Source organism: Micropterus dolomieu, linkage group LG18 (genome assembly GCF_021292245.1).
Source record: "Micropterus dolomieu isolate WLL.071019.BEF.003 ecotype Adirondacks linkage group LG18, ASM2129224v1, whole genome shotgun sequence".
Taxonomy (NCBI): domain Eukaryota; kingdom Metazoa; phylum Chordata; class Actinopteri; order Centrarchiformes; family Centrarchidae; genus Micropterus; species Micropterus dolomieu.
Genome location: NC_060167.1, coordinates 27699119 through 27723324, shown reverse-complemented (window position 1 = coordinate 27723324; position 24206 = coordinate 27699119). Strand labels below are relative to the sequence as shown.

Sequence of the window (24206 nt, the reverse complement as noted above, 5' to 3'; positions counted from 1 at the left end):
TTTCAAAATCTTATCAGTTATAGAAAAAACACTTGCTCGAGTAATGTTACCCGACGTGTGAGCGGTGTGATGGGAACTATCTTGACTTAATTAGCATATTTGTCCTCTTTGGTGACCGACTGGTTGTCTTGACAACCTATATACACTCTCAAGCTGAAGAGCGACTTCTTTTGCATTGAACTATTTCAACATTTCTGTTTTACTTTGTGTTGTTGTGCTGTAGTTTGACAGGACTAGATAGATAAAGTGTTGGTCAAGTCAGTTAATCGGACTCTTTTCGCAATGCCGGTGCATAACACTAACGTTGCAGCATCTGTTAGAAAGGTAAATGTCAGCTAGTTTAGCTAGCAGTAACTTTAACTAGCTAACGTTAAGTTAGCAAAGTGTTAACGCTACCTCGGAGCAACTGTATGAAGTCAAATCAGCGCCGGACAGTGTTTTTCGTTATTCTAATGTCGCAGGTAACCATTTAGGCCCTTACTGGTTTTCATTTGTTTTCACGCAGGGCTCAATTGTTCAGAGGGTAACGTTACCTGGTGCGAAGTCAGTCAAAGCAGCTACAACTAAGAAAAAGGTGGGTGCACTTACAAGTTGCAGTAAGAATAATGAGAAACTCGTGTGCTTATACAAAATTATGTCATTTTTACCGTACCCAACATATAAATCTAATTTGTATGTAACAGGATCATGAAGAAGAGGGTGTGGATACGGGTGATGGATGGGAGGAGTGGTCTGGCAAAGCTCTTAATAAGCCTCCAGATCAACTGGAGCTCACTGAGGCTGTAAGTGATTTCATTTCTCAAGTGAAGACACCCTGATGAGCTGTGTTGAGGGAACTGGTCAGACTTTTTTGTTGCTTAGTCCCCCCCCCCATCTAAATGAGTTCAGTATCATCTTTTGGTGTTGTTTTTGCACTCAGTACCTCTGCCAAAATAAGTCAGGCATTTTGTAACCTGTGCAGTTATGTGCTCTGCTTTATCAATAATGATATCATCAGGAGATGAAAGAGGAAATCACAAGGATCCTGACTGCAAACAACCCACATGCCCCCCAGAATATTGTCCGCTACAGCTTCAAGGTAAGAAAGTTACATTCAGGCTTATAACTTAACATGCTTGCTTCCCTGTCCGCGATTAACATTTAAATAATGACAGTAAACTGTTCCCAACCACTCTTCCTGTGCTTTTTTTGTGTCAAAAATGTGTTTGGTACCATGTAAGTAGTTCACTTTTTTTGTCTCTCCTAACCACATTAAAATAAAACTGACAGATTGCTCGCTACTCCTCACATCATTACTTCTTTTGCAGGAGCGTTCCTACAAGCCCACCAGTGCTGTGGATCAGATGGCTGTTCACTTTGTATTGGAGGGCAGCCTCCTGCATCAAGACTCTGATGAGGCACGTAGACTGAGGGCCAAGGAGAGTCTACCTGACGGTAGTTAGTTACTTTACAGATCACAGTAACACTTTGTTATATATTCAAGGCTAATTAATTATTCTCTCCATAACAGCTGCACACTGTGGTCCATAGTGTTTGTAATAATGTAGTGTTGTTTTTTTCACTGGTGTAGTGCATACCTGGTGCCACAAGATGTCACTTTAAACATGTGTCATATAATTTGAGACATGACCAGAGTTTACAGTTCAAAAAACATGATGTGTTCATTTTCTACACAGTCAAATTGTGATTTAATATTTCTAATGTGTCCAGAGACTGCCACCGTCGACACTGGAGCAGAACCTGATGAGGAGAAACCAGAAACCCCGGTAAATATAAGTTTTGTTTAATCAAAAACCAGAGCACTGTTTTGTGTTGGGAAAGCATATTCCATTTTTAATAATGCATGACAGGGTCCTGTTGATCAACAATTCCTCTCAAGGTCAATATGTCAAGAGACTTGAGGTGCATCACTTCCCCCTGTTGGTTTTCCATAGGCTACCCCTGTAGAGGATGGAGGGGAAGTGGAGGAAGCTGGAGAAGAGGACAGACCAGACAGTGTTGCCTCCAAAACCGACAAGAAGGAGCCAAAAATTACTAACCAGTTCAACTTCAGTGAGAGGGCCTCGCAGACCCTGAATAACCCACTAAGGGTAGGAAGGACAAGGATAACCAGTCTCCTGTAAAGCCTAGTTCACACTACGCGATTTTAAGCCAGATTTTCCGGTCTGTGAGCTTGGTGACCGTCGGGCTGTGATCAGGGGTAAATCAGTGATCGATCGGCGGTCACCAGTCGTTATGTGTGAACTACTGAAGCACGCGTCAAAACGGCTCCCCGAAACCAGTACTGACCCATCGCAGACGCTAGCCAGATATCTAGCATGCCAAATATCTGGAAGAGTCGGCCGACTCGACATCCACATCCAGCCAATGAGAGCAGGCAGCTGGCAGAGCAGGCAGCTACTTTTGCACCGCAAAACACTTTCTATTCACCTCCAGCTTTCTCTGTAGCTCAGACAATCCCTGCTACCTGCGTGTGCTAATCCATTCTTTCACCCATATTTTTTGTCTCTATAATTGGAATCTTTATAATAACATACAACAGCTGTTTCATGTGTAGGTTCCCATCATTTCCCGTTTCACATTTCACTTATTGTGAATGTGTGTATAATAAGATTTTCATTGCTTAGTGCCTCAAGAGTTTCAGTTGGGTCATTTTTATTTTCCTGTAGGAAAGAAGCTGCCAGACTGAACCTCCTCCACGCAGCATCTTCTCTGCCACCGCTAGTCAGGTACTGGATTCCCTGACTGAAGAGATGTTTAGGCTGGGCTTGTTTTTTACACAGTTGAGCATCGGTGAATTTATGTGCTCACATGGGCTGACTGTAATACCTCTATTCCCTTTGCAGTGGAAGATCTATGATGCGTACGTGGAGGAGCTGCAGAAACAAGAAAAAAATAAAGAGAAGCAGAAAGCCGTACTGTCAAAGAAAGATAATGAGAAAAGCAAAAAGAAGATGATGGTGATGGAGACTCAGGTAAACTGGGTGCTCACCAACTTTCCTGCCTAAACTTAACATGTATCTAATATTTGTATCTTAGCACAGTTACATCTGTTATTAATGTTGTTGCCATACATACCATACACACATTGTCATTCAATAAATTGTTAATGGATGTCAAATCATGTGTTTTATCTTCAAGCTAACAATATGACTACCCAGGAGTCTACCATCATACTCATTTTCATATATTCGTCTATGATATTTTAATGAGGAAGTGTAATTAATAAAAACAGTGTTTAATGTACATTTTTTGCAGCGTTTCAAGTTCAAACTCTTGTCATGTTTCTGCTATAGAATGATGACATCACCAAGGTGGGCAAAGCGTCCAAGATCTTTGAACGAATGGTCAATCAGAATACATTTGATGACATAGCACAAGGTATGTTCTAGTAAATATGTCAAGTGGCACAATAATAAACTATGCCATTTGATATTCAAGTTGCTGCAAATTCTCTTCTCCTTGCCCTCGTTTCACGCCCTTTCAGATTTCAAATACTACGAGGATGCATCTGATGAGTTCAGGGACCAGGAGGGCACCCTTCTCCCCTTGTGGAAATTCCAGTATGACAAAGCCAAAAGATTGTGTGTCACTGCCCTCTGTTGGTAGGTTTGCTCATATACTCTGCTATCGTAACCTCAGAATGCTGTTCATTATTATTCGGGAGGGTTGCCACGTCTGACAAACTAGTGATCTATTATCTAAAGATAATATCATTGATTGAATACCTCAGCTATTAGCGTTTGTATATCCCTACTGGTGTTACAAGAAGGGTGATGACTCATTGATGTACCTGTCCTCCGCAGGAATAAGAAATATCAGGACCTTTTTGCTGTAGGAATGGGATCGTGTAAGTACACAGGATAAAAATGAGGATTGATACCTGAATAGTTAAGTTAATATTTCTGAGAATTGGACCTAATTCAATCAGATTTTTAATTATCACTTTCTCTGAAGCATATTTGGTATTTGACCTGATCTTTTTCGTGTCCTCCCTTCCACTCTCCCCGGTCAGACGACTTCAGTAAACAGGGACGTGGCATGCTTGTTTTCTACTCATTGAAGAACTCTGCCTTCCCAGAGTACATCTACCCCACTAATTCTGGCATCCTGTGTCTCGACATCCACGAGCAGCATTCCTACCTGGTGGCGGTAGGCTTCTATGACGGCTGCGTGGCTGTCTACAACTTGAAGGAGGAGGGACTTGAGCCTGCGTATAAGAGCACAGCTAAGACTGGCAAGCACACTGACCCCGTGTGGCAGGTGAGAGTAGGGGACAGGGTAGAGGCGGTGGGAGGTCAGGGTGTGTGTTTAGTTCCAGTCAATCGACCCGTGCACTATGACTTTGTCTCCAATTTGTGGAAGTTTTGTGATTTTGAGAGTTAATCTGAAGCAGTTAGTTAGGAGTGGAAGTGGACTACAACGAGCATGCAGCAATGCTGAGTTATGATACACCCCTAACCTAAAAGATAATTTCCTTTGCAGGAGAATAAAGGAAATGTCACATAAATGTATCTTCTTTGTCAGATATTATTTTGATTATGCACATGAACCTTTTTCACTTAACCCAATTATTTCTTCTGTTTTCAGCAGCTTTAATAATTTAATTTTTTATTCAGGTGCGCTGGCAGAGCGATGACATGGACAATAACCACAATTTCTATTCAGTGTCATCTGATGGCCGAGTTGTGTCCTGGACACTCGTCAAGGTTAGCCAAGGAACTATTTATTGACATATAATATCTCTGTAACATCTACTCTTATATCTATCTATAATTTGCAGGTATATATCTATTACTCCATCACAGTGTGTTTCCATGCTTGCAGAACGAGCTGGTCTTTACAGATATTATCAGACTGTCACTGAATGGTGCAGTCTCTGAAGGGCCAGAAGGTGGACCACAGCCCAGGATCGGTAAGGTCTCCATTTCTCAGCATGTCATCTTGCGCATGTACATAAGAATGTATGTTTTTCATTTTTAATGCAAAATACGATACTTTAAATCGGATCTGACATCAGATCTGATTTGCCTCAGGCCGGTGTCTGTAACAGTCTAATATAAGTACTTGTTGCCTCTTTTCCACAGCTTGTGGTACATCGTTTGACTTCCACAAACAGATCGACTATCTCTTCCTAGTTGGCACAGAGGAGGGGAAAATACACAAGGTATGTATCAAGGATTCCACCATGCTGGTTTTGGCTGGACGACATACTGTAGGTTACTTCTAAAATGACATTAAGCATGCTACTAACGTGACGCACTTAGGCAGTCAAATGTCCAGTGTGGAAGAGAATCACAGCATAACTTGTGACAGTAACATAAATAAAAAAGACACTACACATTGGCCACAGTCCTAATTATATGATATAGACAAATCCATGGTACTTAATACATTACAGGACAAACTAATATAGTAAGACATTACAATACAGTACTGTATGCCTCCCCTAGTGTTACAAATAGTTAAATCATCTTTTCCCCCACACCATTGCCTGACCTAATGCCCCTTTAAGGTATCTTCGAGTCCCATCCTCACCAAAGCAAAGAGCAGACACTCGGCAACATTACCCAGCCTATCTATCTATATTCTAGATCTATTTTGGATCTGCTTAGTTTAAACTACAGTGGCTGGCACAACTGTCTTGAATGCAACTTGATTTGAATGCCACTGCTCAGTTGTCTGTCCAACATCACTGAAAACCTGGTTCCAGAGCCACTAGTTAGCAACCCCACTGGTAAGAGAAACCTGTTCTGACTTATGGTGGCCTGTCTTACCAATGAAAAGAACTGTTTTCAATGTGTTTACCACTTAAGATCATGAGGGTCATAAGGTTTTGCAAAGTTGTTAAGATGACTTGTGAAAATTCATCCAAATGTTCTGCTGATGTTCAGCAAAACCTTATCCCTAAAAAGTGTTTTCTTTCTTTTCTTTTTTTCTTTCTGTTGTGATTGCTCTCTATAGGGTACACAAGCTAGAAAGTTTCCATTAATAGTGTGTGTGTGTGTGTGTGTGTGTGTGTGTGTGTGTGTGTGTGTGTGTGTGTGTGTGTGTGTGTGTGTGTGTGTGTGTGTGTGTGTGTGTGTGTGTGTGTGTGTGTGTGTGTGTGTGTGTGTGTGTGTGTGTGTGTGTGTGTGTCCAGGGGCCCTGCTGGGAGCCCCTCAGGCCTGACATTAAGTGTTTAATGAGTCTCCTTAAGCAGAGGCTCTTTCTGTCCACATCAGACAGCTGGCCTCCTGCCTCCTCTATGCTTTTCTTCCTCAAGTTCTTGCTACCGTAGGCAGAAAGACACTCATGAAAGTCTCATTTGTTTGCAGTTACTGTTGCTTCATTCTATTGGTTTAAAGGCGTTGAAACAGCTAATGCACATATCAAATAAATAATAACCGAGTGCTTCAGGGAAGTTTATCTCACATGACCATAAAGAGAATTCATTGTTTGGTGGTGAGATTATGGGAGCTGATGTTAATTCCTTGCTGTGGGAAATGAATTATTTAATATTTTCATCATTATCAACATTTGACCCTGAAGACCCTGAGAAGACCAAAACCAACAACTGATTTAATACTTTTTATATACAGTCTATGATTTAATTTATAGCCTAGCTCCAGTGCTAAAGAACTTCACTGTCATCCAAAAACAATTAACGTCATATATAAAAGAGATATATTGTCGCATTGGGTAACTTATTACTTCATTTTGTGCACCATGATGCATAAACATTATTTAACACACTGTGTCTATTAACTTATCTTGTTGTGTTGTCAAATCACTGTCAGTTTCTTCTCAAATCAGAAGAATTACCCTTGCTACATTAGAATTCCTGACTTTATACACGTCTTTGGAAACCCCCTGATTATCTTACTCATTGGACTTAATTGTGATCAGACAAATTTCTAAAAAAATTTTTAAACGTGTCGATTGCATCTTGGTGGCTTTGTGCCTTGCAACATGATTAAGGTCAAAAGTGCAGCAGCACACTGATTTGTCTATGTCCAGCACACACCTTGGCTGCACTCCTGTGAAATCACCCTCCTTGCAGACATATAGGCAGACACACACCTAGTATGTGTGATGAAATATGTTCTGTCTGTCACCTCAAGGTTCAGTGGCACAGAAACCACAGACAGATTAAGAATATTTCATCTAGCTGCAGGTCAACAATCAAACTGTCAGTGCTTGGGAGTGCAACAGCTGTCCCCACAAGGCATCAAGCTGTTTTATCCTGGGTTGTCTGGCTAATTTATCCCTGCAATCTATCTCTGCTGCTGTTTTTTTTTCTTTTGTAAACCCTGTTCTGTCAAACAAACTGTGGATATTTATAGGCTAGTTCAACATTGAATCACAACAGATTACATTACTCTCTTTGGGTTAAAACTGTCAAGCACATTCGAATTTTAGCCTCTCTCCAGTCAGCAATGTCACAGCATGTTCAATATTTTTATTTTTAGTTAGTTTACACATTTAACTCACGTCATGTCCGAATCATTTTTGATACTTTATTTGTTTACTGGTCATGAAGACCAATACTCTGCTTGTGTAAATAGTGAGAAACAATGTCTTCTGAGTTGCTGGAGGGACCTTTGTCTAGTCATAGTGATGTCTAGTAAGGCCACAGGATTACAGTCAGTACAGGTAAAGAATCAGTTCAGTCACTGAACACTGTGTTAAATGCTTAAGATATTAAGAAAAATTTTGTGTCTGTAACATCAACTTTGGTCTAAATCAAGACTTTGTTTTAATTCCCCAGTGCTCGAAGACTTACTCAAGCCAGTTCCTGGAGACCTATGATGCCCACAGCATGGCAGTGGATGCTGTAAAGTGGAACCACTTCCACCCGAAGGTTTTCATCTCTTGCAGTTCAGACTGGACCGTCAAGGTCTGGGACCATACCATCAAGTAAGACTACTGATAGGGGGAAAGAAAGAGCGAGTACTTCCAGATGTCATTTCCATTCCTGTGTAGCTTTCCAGTTGTACATTATTTTCATTTCATAGATTGAGACAAACATGATGCAGTATATGTATGGTGCTATTATTATTGAGTAACAGGACTCACCCACCATCGCAGCAACTACAGCTCCATCTCAGCCACAGCTAGCTTAACTGGGTGTCCCATCAAATGGTGGGAAGCTGTTGAGGGATCATGTACTTGTCCCTGCAGCAGTGACTCCTCCTAGTTGGCTGGGGTGCATTTAAAGAAGATGATACCTGTAGAAAAGCTTAAAATATCCAGCGTTACAGTCTCCCTGTGAAGCTCTTTAGTGTGGGGTGAAAAGAAGCAGCTTGTGACTCCATGTGTGTTTGACTTGACACATGGCTGGCTGTATACTGCTAGCCGACAGTGAGACAACAGCCACAGTGCAATAAGGAAGTGGCCATCTCAAATTGAGAGAAAAAGGTAACACTTTACAATACGGTACACAAAATTGTGAGTAGTTGCTAAGGAACAAGTGAGGAATGAAGCAGGGCAACCTGATAATGAATCGTTAATAAGTAGTTCGTGAATAACTCTGAATGGAGGACTAAATCATATCAATAATCATGATTTACCAGATAACTTACCGGGAGATATTATATTAATAAATCATCAGGTAATCTGTGAATTGACATTCTGACCACTTTCTTCATATGTCACAGTAAAGTAGTTACTAAGTAGTCTCTTTTTACTATGACTGTGTTTTTACTGGTGAATTCTGTAGCTACATGTCTTTTCTAAGATTACATAGTAACTACTTAGTATGATGCATCAGTTTACTTGAGTGGGCCTAAAAAGAACGACTAAAGATTAAGTAATTAGTCGTTAATAGTTTTGTGCTGCTCAGCGGCTCGTTCAGAGTTAATGAAGAACGATTCGTGAAGAAAATGGTCCGTATGTTGATGAATTATTAATATAGTCTCTCCCAGTCAGTTCTCTAGTGAATCAGTATCTACTGGGTAGTGATTAACTACTTATTAAGGGTTCATTAAGTATCAGCTCATTACTGATTCATTCCTTACTTGTTCCTTTGTGTACCGTATTGTTTACCAAAATAATTTTTTGTTAGGTAATTTCAGGATTTCCCCACGCAGCTTTTATTAATATTTCAGTTTAGTTGGCTGTGTATAGTAAACATTTTAGTTTTAGCTTTATTCAAGTAGAAGTACCTGGCAGAAAAAAGATGCTGTATTTAGTTAGAGAATAGCAACTGCAATTTTATACCGTATCTAAATGTTCATGGTTAGCAACTTTACTAATGCTCTGTGTACAAATGTCCATGTATAGTCAGTGAAGAAGGGACAAGATAAACGTCATTCCTGTAATCTTTACATAATATTACAGTATATTAGTCTTTATTACCTTCTGATACTCATCATGGACCCAGCATAATCTTCCTTGCTTATTTGACTAACCCGCAGTGCCTCCCACTGCTTGTCAGCACAGGCAGCTTGACTGAATAATGATAGTAATCATCGGCTCATTATGAGAGACAGGATTTTCAGGAATGATCCATAACATCCAATAGATACAAGACATATTGTTTCCAGGAAAGGGTCTGACTGTATCCAATAACTTTTCACAAACTTTACCACACGGCTCAGATACGTGTGAAAGTTACACCGAAAACTGCTACTTTTGTTTGACGGCTGAGGCTAATTTATCCTGTATATATCCTGTAAAACTGTCGATGATGTTAGCCAGTCAAGCTGAAGGGTTTGTAGTAATAGAAGAGACTTGCATTAAGTCTATTAATCACACAAAAAGGTTAGCTGGATACATTAGCACATCAGCCTAGTGATAAACATAATTTATGAATCCTAATAGCTGTGCCTCTCAATTTACAGTATGTGCTCTGTAAAAAGCCCCCTCTTTGAAAGATTCTGGGCCATATTTATTAGCCTTTTGCATCCCATGTCAGACATTTCCACACCTACCAGAGTGCATGTTATTTATCAAACAGACATAGTAGAATGAAAGCACAGTTTGTCTGTCATCCGAGGCACATCTTGCAGAAAATCAATGAGGTTTAAATTAAGTGTAGTTGATTGTGCTTTCTGGTTTGTTTACTAAGTTTCGTGCAATTTTTGAGGGTTGGTTCTGCACAGAAAATACTCCACCTCTACCACAATATTTGTGGTGTATAGTGTATTTAAGGGAGGGTGTTGTGGGTAAGAGACAATATAAATGTGTGTGTGAATTGCTGCTTTTGATGGTAGACATATTTTACCAGTGATCAGGGACTTCTGAGTTCTGCTTCACTTGTGCCTAGAAGGATGTTTCAGGTGTTGGTTGTGTAATTAGTTGCTGCCTTAGTAAATCCAACACCAATTAAACACTGCTAGTCCAAATTGCTTTCATTTGTGCATGTAAGCCTATCCCTCTGTTTTACCAAAGTTGCACCCTGTTGAAAAGAGTGTTAAGCTTACTCTCTCTCTCTCACTCACACACACACACTCACGCTCCTTAATATTTGAAGAAGACCTGTATGCGCCTGGTTTCAACTGTGGGAAATGTTACATTTCTTCATCTTGCTTCCAGTAGTGTTTCACAAGTTAATAATGTGAGGAAATAGTGTGCAGGAACCTTCTGTTTCATCTCTACCCATCTTCTCTGCCAGACTCTGATGAGGCATCAGTGTCTGGACAGATTGTAACTGCTCACCATGGATGACAGTCTAAAGATGGTTTTCCACTGCTGTAAACTTGTTAGAAGAAATCACAGATGTGCCATTGTCTTGACTATATAAATAAAGTGTACTGTTTTATATCTGTAATGCAGAATCAGATAGAGCAGACAGTCTCAGTTATGCAATATACAAATATACAATAAACATATATACTATCTAGACTCTACTCAAAACACCAACTTAAGCTGTTTTTTCTGGATAACACTGAATTTCAGAGGCACAATGCATTTCATGAAAAGTTTCAGATTTCTTGTCTGACCTTTTGATGTCTGTGTGTTTTTTCAGCACTCCGATGTTCACCTTTGACCTGAATGCAGCTGTTGGTGATGTTGCCTGGTCTCCATACTCATCCACTGTATTTGCTGCTGTCACAACAGATGGAACAGTAGGTGTCCGTCTAAACTTACATTCTGCAGCCCACAGCTTGACAAGGGAGGTTAGAGTTAATCTGTAGTTGAAGACAGCAGCTTTTGTGACTGTCTATTTGGGATACAGAATATGGAGCTGGGCATTATAATTGATATAAATGGGGTGGACAAAATATTAGAAACACCTGTCAGTATAATTCCACACAATTCAACAACTCCACAAACTGCCGCCTCCGAAGCGACAGCACAGCTGAGTCAACACCTCTGTAAGACAGCCTCTACAAAAACTGAACATTAAAAGCTTCATGAAGATTGGGTTTATTGCAGGACTGTTGTATTAGATTGCATTAGTTTAAGCTAGGTGTACATAATAAACTAGCAACTGAGTGCATCTTAAATGTTGTTTTCTCTATCTAGGATTAGAAGAAGGAAGTCATGACTAATTATGTATATTAAGATATTAAACAAATATATATATACTAAAATATAAGATATTTTCATGGCTCCAGGCTGGTTATGCAACCAGTCTCAGACCTATATAAGGGCCCATAGGATGCTTTGTCTGAAGGCTGTGATTATCACCACCACCCATCTGCTGCGTGCCTAAGATAACATGAGCTTGACACTTACCTGACAGAACATGCGCAACAACTGCACCATCTACCACCTGCTACTTCATTATTATCCTTATAATATAGATATATACTCAGCTGACTAAGCCCTTTAGAACTGCATCCATAAAGCTAATCCTCAGATTAACACAGAATAGCCTGAGGCAATTGAGTTTGTTCAAACGTGGTTGCCTGTAACAAAGGCAGCTTCCTGTACTGCCAGTGGTTATTGATTCCAGCCAAAAGTAATTTCATTGCTTGCAGCTTGCACTGCTTATCTTCTTCTTTTTTTTAGTGTGGCTGCAAGCTGTCCCCATCTGTTTGTCTTCGCACCGGTCTGCACCATGCTATTAAAGTCCAGAGTGTTGTGTCTAACACATTTCTTGTCCAGTGTGCCAAGTGGAGTGAGAGTGACAAAGAGGAAATGAGAGCTGAGCAATTTGAGAGACACCTTATGTGATAGTGTGTGCCCCACCCTCTCCAACGGCAGGATTAAGTCACCACAGTCTATCCTGTAGTATACCCATGATTTTGCAAATGATTTCACAACCAAACACCAGTCCTGATAAGATATGGAAGAGAGGAGACGTCAGATTACATTGCTACTACAAATAAAGTTGCAGATAGATATCTGGCAATGTATACAGCTGATGTTTCAACTCAGAATAAAACCAGCAGTTTGTTTAATTAACACCTTTTGTAAAAAGAAAAATCTAATTTGAATGACTTTTCTAGAAAGCATATTAAGTCTCTTTTGTAACCATGGTAATTTATTCTGTGAAACTGGATCAAAAGCATTTTTCAGCAGCTATTAAAAAAACTCATTAAAAGCTCATCAGTTGGCATACATTTTACAAGCACAATATCCTCTCCTTTCTAAGCAGCAAAGAGGACAAGTATATTAAAGGAGTCAATCAAGGTCACTGTGTCTGGTCCATTATTTCTCAGTGCTGAACTCAAAGCTGAGGTATCATCCCAGTCTCATTTTAAGGATGTGGTTGGGTGAATAGCTTAGGATTTGTTGACAGGAGCTAGTGTATACTGCAATGTCAGATTTTGAGTTAGAGGAAATGTCACCTGTAAACGAACAGAGGTGTGCAGAATTAACTGGATCCTCTAAAAAACTGTTCTACATTCAGTCCGAGGCTAAACTCTCCCAGACATTTGGTCGCTGTTGGTCGCTTTTGAAGAATGACAGAATATTGTCAGAATTCCTGCAATCACTTGTGCGGCCGCAGCACATGATGTTAATCAGTGTGAACTTCCCCAGGATAGCAGATGCTTTGCAGTGCATTTGTACTTTGTTTTTGGTGACAAGTGTCTGATCAAGCTTGAGTGACTCAGCATGAGTTGTGCGCTCCTTGACGTGTATTTACTGTTGATGACAACCTGGCCTGCTGCTGCTGCTGCTGCCACACAAAATGTCAGAGACACAATGGCGTACGTGCTTGTGTGTGGGGGAGTGGGGGGTGGGGAGGGTATGTGTGTGTCTGCATGTGTTCATAAGGATAATGACTTGCCTGGCAGGCTGGGGCGTAAGAATGACATTGAGTTGTGCCACTGCAAACAAATATCTCTGCGTTCTCTCTGTCCTTGCCTCTCCGCCCGAGCTGACTGTTGAGGAAATAAATTGTCAGGAAGAAATAATGAGAGGTCCAGGTTTATCCCCCAGTGATTAGTCTCCAAATCCATATGTGCTCTATGTGAAGCTCCTCTTAACCTTCTGCGCACGGACTGCCACATATTTCTGTCAGTCTACCTGCATGCACCCTCATGCTACATTTTCAGAGATGATACTTAAGCAGCATCAACCTAAATTAATGAAAACTAACTAAATAATTGAACTGCTTTGATATATTAAACTAATGTAATTAAAATATGTAATACAATCTAACTTTGATAAATTATAGGCAATCATTTCAAACCAGTACAAGTATCTCTGCTCCAAGTTCTTGTGTGAATTACAGATGTAGTTAGTGTGTACTGCAATCACTTATAATTAAAGTAACATTAGTGCTTGTATATGTCAAAAGCGAAAACACTGCAGAGAATGGCTGTAGTGAAGTTACAGAAAGTCATACCCTGGCAGAACATGATGATTGGTCGCAAGTGATGACTGTGATGCTTTGTGCGGCGCTGGTACACATAGGCAGTGTGAACCTTAGCGGCCCGGGCACAGTCATCTTTCTGGTAAAAGGAGTGGGCTGTGATTTGGAAGTGGGCTCATTTGTTGTCGACAGATTGTCTAGATGCACTTAGGCTGAGAGAAGGATCTCTGTGATCTGGTTCCTTCTGGATAACGATGCCTAACGTTTTGTATCAGGGCTGCCAGCACACACATTTACACACATACATATGCACATACGGACAGAAGTGCACACTCATTGAATTACCGGGAACACCCTTCCTTGCACCAGATGGTCAGGCTGATCAGGCTGCATCCCTGCAGAGACCTGTGCTCCATCACTCTCTTATTCACATTAAAGACAACCCAAATGCAGGATAAGAAAAAGCAGTCTCTAACAATAGATTTAGCCCGTACTTACTTCTGACTGTTAAGTTAGAGGATCAGAACTGTAAAAAAAAAAATCAGCAGCACATTTAATTCCTTTGATCACTCATCTGTTTCAGGTTCATGTTTTTGACCTCAACATCAACAAATATGAGGCCATCTGCCAGCAGCCAGTGGTGGCCAAAAAGAAGACCAAGCTGACTCACATTGAGTTTAATCCCATCTATCCTATCATCATAGTGGGCAATGACCGAGGCTATGTCACCAGCCTCAAACTCTCCCCTAACCTCCGCAAGAAACCCAAGGTAAGAGTCTTATCGAGTAGAATGATTTGGGCTAGTGCACTTCAAAGCGACGTCCATATTAAGTCTGCCTGTAAGAGGTAAGAAGATAAACCTGCCTTTCCAAATGTAGCTGCTTTACCATTCCATGTTTCTTCTGTAGCTGCATTTGTTTTTATAATTAGGCTCTATTTGTGCTTATGAATGGAGCTTTTCCACGTGACAATTTAAATACCAAATCTTCTCCCACTTTCAGCAAGTGTTGTTGATGGTCTATATACCATCTTATCTCTTAACAGTCTGGATGCATGTCTGTGCTTTTTGCATTATTCCACATGATGAAAGCAGATCAGATGATTCATTCTTTGCAGGGTCCTGACCTTGAGCTAATTTCACCAAATAACAATGGAAGGAAGGCCATCGTTCTGCCCCTCCTCCGCAGCTCATTATCAGCATCACTAATCGCCTGTAGTACTTTCTCCCTTGCTCATTTAGGCCAGTTAGCAATTAGCCACAGAGAAGTCGAGTGTCCCATGTAATTGAATAAGCTTGTTAGAAAAGATCACTAGAAGGATAAGCAGAACATGAATTGTTATTTTTTTGGAAATTTCACTGAAAATCAGGGAAAGTGAGATAAAGAGAGTCTTCTGGTGGGCCAGGGATTTAAAAAGCCGATCACATAATCGCAACGGCCGTGGATTCCAGGGTACCTCTGGTAAGGGCATGGATCTTTTTCACAAGTCATCCCTCTGTGTATCTCCCTATATTCCCTGTCACTCAGTGTCACATTGGCAATAAATGCCAAGACTTAATGGGGGAACATCTTAAAGAAACAGAAGCTAAAGTAAATTTCGTATTCAAAGTAAGTTGTATTCCACTTTAGTCCATTCACAATTGATGAGTCACTGAAGGCTCTGTTGCCACTCGTGACAATGGTTAATGAGCTGTGGAGTAATCACAGCAGTCCTACTAAACACAGGGGGAAACCAAATGGCACACTGAGTCACAACACTTTAATCAGGGCCCATTTAAAGTCAACTCTGCAGCCTCTCCAGTTTTCCTTTGTGTTGTTCACATGGGTGCATGTTAACTAGAAGAAATTCTAATGACTAGGGTAACACTTATTTATTTTCTCCTTTTCTTTGCATTATACCTGGTCGTTTGTGTGTTGCATCCAAGCAACAGAAATAACCAGTTCTCCTTCAACCACACACATAAACAGTTTGTATAGGTACTGCATAATGCACACATACAGTTCTACCTCATAGGCAACCTCAGACTATAGCCCTAAGGCGTACAATTTGGAAATATTTGCACAGTTCAGCGCCACTGACAGCTGAATATTTTGGAACACAGTGTGGCAAATAAGCATCAGACACAAATGCCCACATCAAATATATCAATAATATGTCTTATGAAACTAACACAATGGGCATGCCAAAACATTGTCACAGTTGCTTAGTAATCCAAACACTTTCTGTACAAGTGTGTTTTCTCATCTATTTGATAAAACAGTGGTGGGTAGTAACGAGTTACATTTACTCTGTTACATGTACTCAAGTAACTTATTTGAGTAAATTGTACTTGGCAGAGTTGTTTTAATACATCATACCTTTGCTCTTACTTGAGAAGATTTTTAGTGAAAAATCATTACTATTACTCCGTTACATTCGGATACATTAATCGCACTACTTTGCTACTTATTTATTAATTATTTTATGCATTCATGATCTGCTAAGTGTAGATGGTCAACTGGTCCCACGTCTGCTACTGCTTTGTTAACCTACCATAATCAAGCATCCACATGACTCTGTTAAAAGCAGACGAGCTACAGCTACAGCATGGTAATATGGCTTTCAAATAGTGCTAGCAGCTAATATTTACAGATGAACATTTAGTGCACTGTGCAACCAGCCTGCTCTCATCCCAGGGCTTCCAATACCGACTCCTGTCAGGCTTTCTCAAAGCGTTGGTATTTGACACCCTATAGGATGAGACCGTGTTGGTACAGCAGGTTTCGGTTGGGAAGTCAGTAACTTTGTATTTGAGAACCATGCTAAAGCTGAGCTGACAGAGAGTAGTTAAGTGTCTGTTGATTTGATGCTAACATGTTTAATAATGAATAGCTACACACACGCCAAAATGTAAAAAAGTCTGCATTTAACTAGTCATGCTCATTGATGTAGCCTGAACAAGACAGTCCAAATTGTGTGCACACAAAAAAGATAAACTACTTTGGTTTCATGTGGATGACTGATGTAATATTTCTACCACAGATGATCTTTCTCACATAAAAGTGAAGAAGAAAACACACCTGTATTTAGTAGGTAATAAATTATGAAACATCACAGCATTATCTCCTAAATTGATTTGTGAAATAATGTGTATTTTTAAACAATCTTTACTTATTGGCTTATTTAACAGACTATAATAGTAATGTTTTTTTTTTTTTAAATATTGTCCTGGTGTATATGTGGCAGGTTATGTAATCAAGATAAATAAATACAAGTCTGTTGCGTCTTTTACTTTACCTGAGGAAGACCAACAGTAGCTGAAATAATTCCATTCACATCTACATCAAATAAAGGACTTTATTTTTTTATTTCTTAAGTTACTCAAGTAATTCTTTCAGTAAATACTTTTGTACTCTCAACTCATGTAGTTATTTTAATGACCACTTTTACTTCTACTTGAGTACTTGATTTTGGCTGACAAGGCATTCCAACTTCTTTGCTCATTTACTCTCACTAAACCCGTCCACTTGATCTCTCCTGTCCTGTCGTGTTCCTCAAATAGTTTTTTAATTAATTGTTTGAGGCTTCCAAGAACTCATACTATAAGTGTCAGAAAGCAGAAATGCCCTGAGTGCTCTCTGTTGTGCTGAACTGGGCACTTATTTCCTAGTTGTAAGCTGAAGGGCTAAAGATACTAATGAGGTAATATGTGCTACTATGCTGTACACACAACATTGTACAGGAGGGTCTGTGTGGGGCCAAATGCCCATGTCCCATCTTATTCACCTGTGCTGTACTTTGAGTGTTTGACAGTCTACTGTCATAATGTTTGTGCAGTTCTAGTTGAATCTGAAAGCGTACCACAAGTCACATAATGCGTATTAACAACCTGTAAGTACACATAATAGTGTACTTCAGACACACGCTCTAAATGTTCATCATTCTCAGATGACCACTAACATGAAATGACCCAATGTTCGACACACAGTTCTGTTCAACTGTGTGCAGCATGAATGTGTTCATCTCATCTGTTCTCTTTTCACTGGCCTCTTTCTTTGTTGCCCTCAAATCACAAGTGGCAGTTGCAGTATAAAAGCAGACTTATGCAATATGTTGTGATTGTCACAATTGTCTCCCAAAACATAATGTCTATCATAACATCTACATTTTGTATTAATGTTGAGTGCCTGAAAATGAGCCCACATGAAATTCTGGGCCTTACAACACAGGTGGGGCACCAAATCTGTTTGCATTACTTTCATGCAGATAGTCTGGGATTCTACAGCTGCGATAAGCAAACCAGCAAGAAAAAAAGGAATTTAGATAATAAATCAGAGCGCAGGTTGCCATCTGGAGAGTGTGTGTGTGTGTGTGTGTGTGTGTGTCCCCAGTCAGCCTTCCTCCCTTTATTGAGCCATTCATCATGGCAGAGATATTATTTTGCGTCGAGATTTGATGCTTATTCACCGCAGTCTATCTGAATAAATTGTGGACTGCTTCCTTTGTAACTATTGGGACGTCTTGGGACTGTTGGATGTCTTGGTGAAAACAGGACAGTCAAATACATTCACTGCTTACCTAAACAGTAGTTACATTTTCTTTACAGTGCTAACTGATTTCCATGCAGCTTTGGAATGATTTAGACCTTTGCACCTCACTCTACCTTTTTTCAACCCGTGAGTCTCCATTAGTTTAAACAATCATATCTAACCATGCTTATTAGTATTAACCTGCCTCTCTGCAAATGCACAAGACATAGAAATGACGAATTACCTCTTTGTTCCTGAAAGTGAAAGTCCACCATATTTGTACAGTATATCCAGTAAGTTGTAATATCATTATATAAAATTCAACAGTTGCATTAATTCAGGGGTAGAAGCTGAAATGGGTGTTCTCTTAAAGTCCCAATACAGTAATCAAACATGTTATTTCCTGATTAAGATGGTTAAAATCAAGTGGCACAGTGTTGAACTGTAAGACCGTGTCAGGCTGCTCTAATCAAAGTTTAATTCGGTTTGAGAAAAGCCTGTAACAATACTAAATGAGCGTCGATAACATAAGCCTGAAAAATATCCTTTTACAGAGGTAGGAGGAACTCCTGCAGCAGAAGAGAACACATTTGAGCCATATTATATATCTCATCAGTGGCACAGTTATTACAGGAGTATTTAATGTGCAAATAACACACCACAAACTTTGGAAGATCTCTTCGAATTTGCCCTTTGCAATGGTGCCCTTTAGGTAGTAGCTCTGTGTCTTCAAAGCACATTTCACAATATGGTGGGAAGAGATGATTATATAATGGAGTAATATAACCACTCAGCTACTACTGACCTTACGTCCATTTCAATTTCTGTTTCAAAGTGTTGTGTTCTCCTGCTGTTAACTGCCTGCCTGCTGGGTTTGTGGTCTCCCCCAGTGCTCGGTAAACATGAGGTCAAGTAATTTCTGATTCCTCTCTTTCTCTCTTTCTGTGTGTGTGTGTGTGTGTGTGTGTGTGTGTGTGTGTTGAGATGAAAAAGGGTCAGGAGCAGCCTAAGGGTCCAGAAGTAGAAATAGCCAAGATGGAGAAGCTCCTCAGTCTGCTGAGGGAACCAGAGCAAAGCACAGTTTAACACGGCCACCGTGGCTTCTCTCTCCCCAACAGAACAACATGGTACAGTCTTTAATTCTCATTCATTCATTAAAAAAAACACTTCTTCTGCTCAGCGCGTGCAACAGTAAACAGCATCGTCATAACAAGAAATCAATTTGTATGTGTTTATTAAAAATGTTTTTTTTTTTTTCTGATCTCTCTTAAGATGTTTAATAAATCCTTCATATACAATTAACAATGCATTCATTTATACTGCAGTACTTGATACATATTAAACAGGCAACATTAGAATTCCACTGACTTTATTGACCTTTTCCGCAGGGATTTATTAAACCCATTCCGTATGTATTGTACAAGTTCATTAAGCTAAAATGTGAGGGGGGAGAGTTACTGCAAGTGAACGGGGAGATAAATTAGCGTAATAGATTGCGCATTTATGGACCATATCCAGACAACTTATCTTGGCTGGCACACGCCGTCCTGGGCACCAGTCCAAGGATGAGCTAGGAGCCTTTTAAAATCCCATCCACAGGGAGAACTTTGCTTTGAGTCACGGCAGTGTCCGTCTTTATTTTGCCTTATTTCTCCATTCCTCTCTGTCCTAATGATCTTGTCCTTCAGTAAAGTGCCACCCAGTGCCTTGATGCTCAACTGGAATCAAATGCTGCCACAGAACTCTGTGCTACACCGAGCTCCTCCGCCCTTCACGTATTCCTGCGAACACATGCAGCATTCTTTCCCTTAAGTGTGATTCATTACTATATCTCGGCAAGTTTAGTTAGAGATGGCCACTCAGTCACCTTATTTTTACAGACAATGCATAACAAATGTTTGTGGCCAGTAATGATAATACAGCTTAAACCGTTACCTCATTACCGTGGTAATAGGACTCATCCTGCAAAGTGGGTCAAATAAGAGTTTGTTCTACTCTTTGTCTGATTTGTTTATGTTGCATTTTTGTAGATTGTTGTAGCCACATGTATCACTTTTGGGTTGGGTGGAAGAGAGGTGCAGTGGTTTGAAAGAGCAAAACAACTGTAGTATTACCAGAGGGGAAGTCCACCCTTGTGTACTGTTACTCATGCATTAGCAATATGTGATATTCCGTGAGTTCCAGGAGCTACCTGATGAGGTGTTGTATAATGTGCTTTTTTTCTGTATCAACTGTCTCTTGTGTTGCTGAAATCTGCTTCAGTCAATTGTTTTTAATAAAATGACTTCCAACAACCTCCTCATTGGGATATGGGTGTCTCTTGTTCTTTGATTCCAATATTCTTAAACCTGACAAAATGTGCCTATAAGTGCAAAAGTAGTTTATGTTAACATTGTCATAGTGGTTTTGGATAGTTTCTTCAGAGCCATTATGTGTTCTGGAGAATTTTCATGTGTTTACAGCCCCCTTTAAATTAATAATCCCGGTGTAAATAGGTGCAGTGTATGTATCTGTGGTTGTGCTTGTTTGGCTGAGGATGTTGCAGTGTACATTGCTGTCTGTCACAATGCATTTTTTGTACTACCACTGCGGTGCCTGCAAAGTTAGAAATTTTCAAATTCTACACATAGTAGCTTTAAATGACCATTGTGCAGGATTTAGTGGCATCTGGGGTTGCAGATTACAACCAACAGATAACAGTTCCCCTCACCTTTCCGTTCAAAATTCGTAGAAGAATCTACAGCAGCCGCAAAACGTGGTGCAACATGGCGGACTCCATTTAGAAGATCAGATCCCTCTGTAGATATAAAGAGCTCATTCTAAGGTAACACAACAATTCTTATTTTCAGGTAATTATACATATATAATGAAAACATACTTATTATATTCACTTTTTTGCCAATATCCCCCCCAATCTTACACATGTGAGCCACACCAATATATTCTGAAACTCTTTCTTACTCACCCAGTGTTACTCTAATCGGCCAAAAGCCTGGAAGGTATTGTAAAGTTTAAAAGACACATCATGAAATCTTGTCACTCTACAACATCCCTCGTTGAGTCTGAAGTTGCAGCACAAGCGATACAGGTTAAATTCTAGTAAAGTATGAGTAATTTGCGGTTGCACGTGGGAGAAAGATGGGCAGTTAGCGATCTGTGGAATTGCATGTGATCAATCCCTGTATTTGAGCGTCCCGTGATTCAGTTCGAGTGAGTGGGCCATCACGGACAGCCACAAACAGATGTCAGTGTGAGGGCCGTATTGAAGAGGACACAAATCTCAACTAAGCCTCTCTAGTCCTTATGTAACACCCTCAGCAAGGCGCTATGCCTCACAGATCGCTGGTATTTCATGAGTGACAGTGACACACGCATTCTACACAGGATCAAGTCCCTGTTCTCAGCAATAGGCTGGTTTTCTCTCTCTCTTTTTTTAGGAGCGAGTATGAAATAAGAGGATATATTTAGAAACCACCAACAACAGAACAGCCGCTCTTTGTGCACTGAACATTTCTGTCTCTGTGTAACCTGCATCCGTCCGTGTGGTCATGTCATTTTTCCTTCAGTGTGTGTGTGTGTGTGTGTGTGTGTGTGTGTGTGTTAAACATTCCTTCAAGCGCTTTGTCAAACCAAGGACGAGATCTGACAAGTGATGGCTGCTTAAAAAGAGTTTCCTCAATCCACCATGTCTGCTATCAGCTCGGCAGCTGACTTTAAAAACTATGAAGGACAAGCCTGATTGTTGCTTGCCGTCAGTACCAGTGCCCCCTCAGTCCCCTCTCCTGTGGAGGCGTGCTCCAATCCATCACTCGTTGCTACATTTGACTCATCCTTCTGCAGTCAGGAGGTCAACAAGTACTTGTGCTCGTTCAACTGCTGGGTTTCTCCTTCACCCGGAGCAAGCACTGGCAGCCTCTCTGGGCTGGAGGGGACCCTGCAGGCTCGGTAGAGGATGAGGCAGAGAAGGAGGAGGAGGATGGCAACAAATGCGTTGCAGGCGATGGCCACCAACGCAGCTGTGGACAGTCCTGTCATGCTCTCTTCAAATTCCATAATGAGGACTGGACAGCAGTGCCCAGTGTTGGTCAACTTTAGATTTTAAGTTGGTTCCATGATGTTCTTAGTTCATTATTAGGGAATGAGTGAGACTGAGCATCACCAATGTCTTCATTCAAGACTTATTTGTAGAAGCTTGAATCCATCTGTTGACAGATGGCCTTAACTTACAGTATTCCCATCATATAGTCAAATGGCTTAGGTACTGTGAGGTAAAAAAATGCACATTGTGTTTTAATGATTATTTAGATTAGGAAAGGCAGCATGTACCTCTCACTGCAGTGATGAATGTTTACTCCTCAAGGCTCTGTTTTTCTTTTTCGCTTCTTGAGGGTGACACACCACCGCGCCGCCATACAGATGAGCCTTGCGGCACTTTCTGGCAATGTTGATTTCACATCAAAACACTGCTTACGATTCCAGCAAATGCCTACCAGTGTCTGTAAGAGAAGAACACAAGGAACACAAGCAGAGGATGAGACAAGACATAGGAACAAGCCCTGTGTCACTCAGTTAACACATCAATCTTAATAACATAATGTATCAACATTTATTAGGTCCATCATCGATCTGTCACATGGCTACATCTGAGCAGGTGTCACCTGGTCAGAGACAGACCATTCAAAGAAACCTTTCAGTGTTTGTGTCTGGCATTCAGTGTCAAAATAAATGAGTGACCAAAATGAAAAAGACAGTTTTTGTAATTCTTCAACCATCAGACACATCTTAATGCACAGCAACAATACGTTTTTATTCTGATTCCAGCAATAACAACAGCAGAGCGAAGTACAGATCAGGGGTGACCAAATATGTGCCATGGAGAGCCAACAGTCTGCAGGTTTCCATTCCATCCAGTTTTTGGTTGGAATGAAAACATGAAGACAGTTGGCACATGGTTGGCAAGGCTGGATTACCAAATGGGAAAAGTGGGCAAAAGCCCCGGGTTTACTGCATGTCATATAGTTTACATAATTTGATAAATTATACATTTGTTAGGAAATGCAGGTCCGGCATTATTTGCTAATTTTGTGGCCATCTAGGTTAGAAGCTTCATTATTATCTCCACTAAGGAGGTTATGGTGCCGTGTGTTTGTTTGTCGTGTTAACAGGATTATGGATAAACTACTGGCCCTATTTTATTGAAACTTGGTGGAAGGATGTAGCACGTGTCAAGGAAAAACTCATTAAATTTTGGAGTTGATCCGAAATTATTGGGAATTCTTGCATATCTTGAGTGGACTACCTGCCTTGGTGGATTTCTGTGCCCTTGTAGTTATATTTAAGTTTGTATTGTGTAGTAAAGTTGTGTTGAATCAAATTAGCATCATTCCAGCAGAGGAGTAATGGTTGCATCAGAATTAATCGAAACTTGGAGGCGACGGGGAAGATACACATTGCAAACCATCATCATGCCATGATGATGTTGGCCACCCTCAGATAGATTCTTCTGTTTCAGATCCACCATTACACTGCTGCAATACTCACTGACTGCTGTATTTTGACACATGCCAGTCTGCATTTCACACACAAGAATATGCTTTCCTCTTTAAAGATGCTGATCTGGACACTGCAGTCCATTACAGTCAGTATGCACTGTAGTATCAATGTTTGGGATTGTTACTAGCTCCAAACCAGAAGATAATGGTAATGATAATGGCTTCTTCCCAATCCTATCCCATTTCTATGTGCGCCACTTGTGCTCTGCAAGCCTTCTGACTGCACACCAAAAGTGCGACTGCGCTTTGCACTGTTCATGTTGATTCACCAAAATAATAATATTCTGTGTCAAATCAGATGCACGATCCCGCAGCTCCACACCCATGTCTACACACTTGATGTGCTCATCTTTCTTCCAAATGCTTCAAATTAACATCTGCAGTACATGCTAATACAGACGCACAATGTCAGGAACGAGATTGAAAATTCACTCCCATTGTTTTCTCATTTTT

General features: G+C 40.4%; 1 protein-coding gene across 4 annotated transcripts; it reads left to right on the top strand.

Annotated features, from left to right (window-relative positions):
* The first annotated feature begins 135 nt into the window (after positions 1 to 135).
* Positions 136 to 20509, top strand: dnai1.2 (dynein, axonemal, intermediate chain 1, paralog 2). 4 transcript variants are annotated; one of them, XM_046029114.1, is made up of 21 exons: positions 136 to 324; positions 506 to 574; positions 684 to 782; positions 998 to 1078; positions 1308 to 1434; positions 1711 to 1766; positions 1935 to 2090; positions 2670 to 2729; positions 2847 to 2975; positions 3297 to 3381; positions 3488 to 3605; positions 3807 to 3850; positions 4016 to 4263; positions 4620 to 4709; positions 4828 to 4915; positions 5088 to 5167; positions 7751 to 7899; positions 10952 to 11051; positions 14277 to 14462; positions 19186 to 19328; positions 19890 to 20509. In XM_046029114.1, the coding sequence occupies exons 1-20, from the start codon at positions 283 to 285 to the stop codon at positions 19285 to 19287; spliced, it is 2109 nt and encodes a 702-aa protein (XP_045885070.1). In that variant the 5' UTR covers positions 136 to 282; the 3' UTR covers positions 19288 to 19328; positions 19890 to 20509. The 4 variants fall into 4 exon arrangements, with proteins under 4 accessions (XP_045885070.1, XP_045885069.1, XP_045885071.1 ...); XM_046029113.1 differs by having other exon boundaries at positions 19186 to 20509; XM_046029115.1 differs by lacking the exons at positions 14277 to 14462; positions 19186 to 19328; positions 19890 to 20509 and adding an exon at positions 11941 to 12565.
* The last annotated feature ends 3697 nt before the right edge of the window (positions 20510 to 24206 follow it).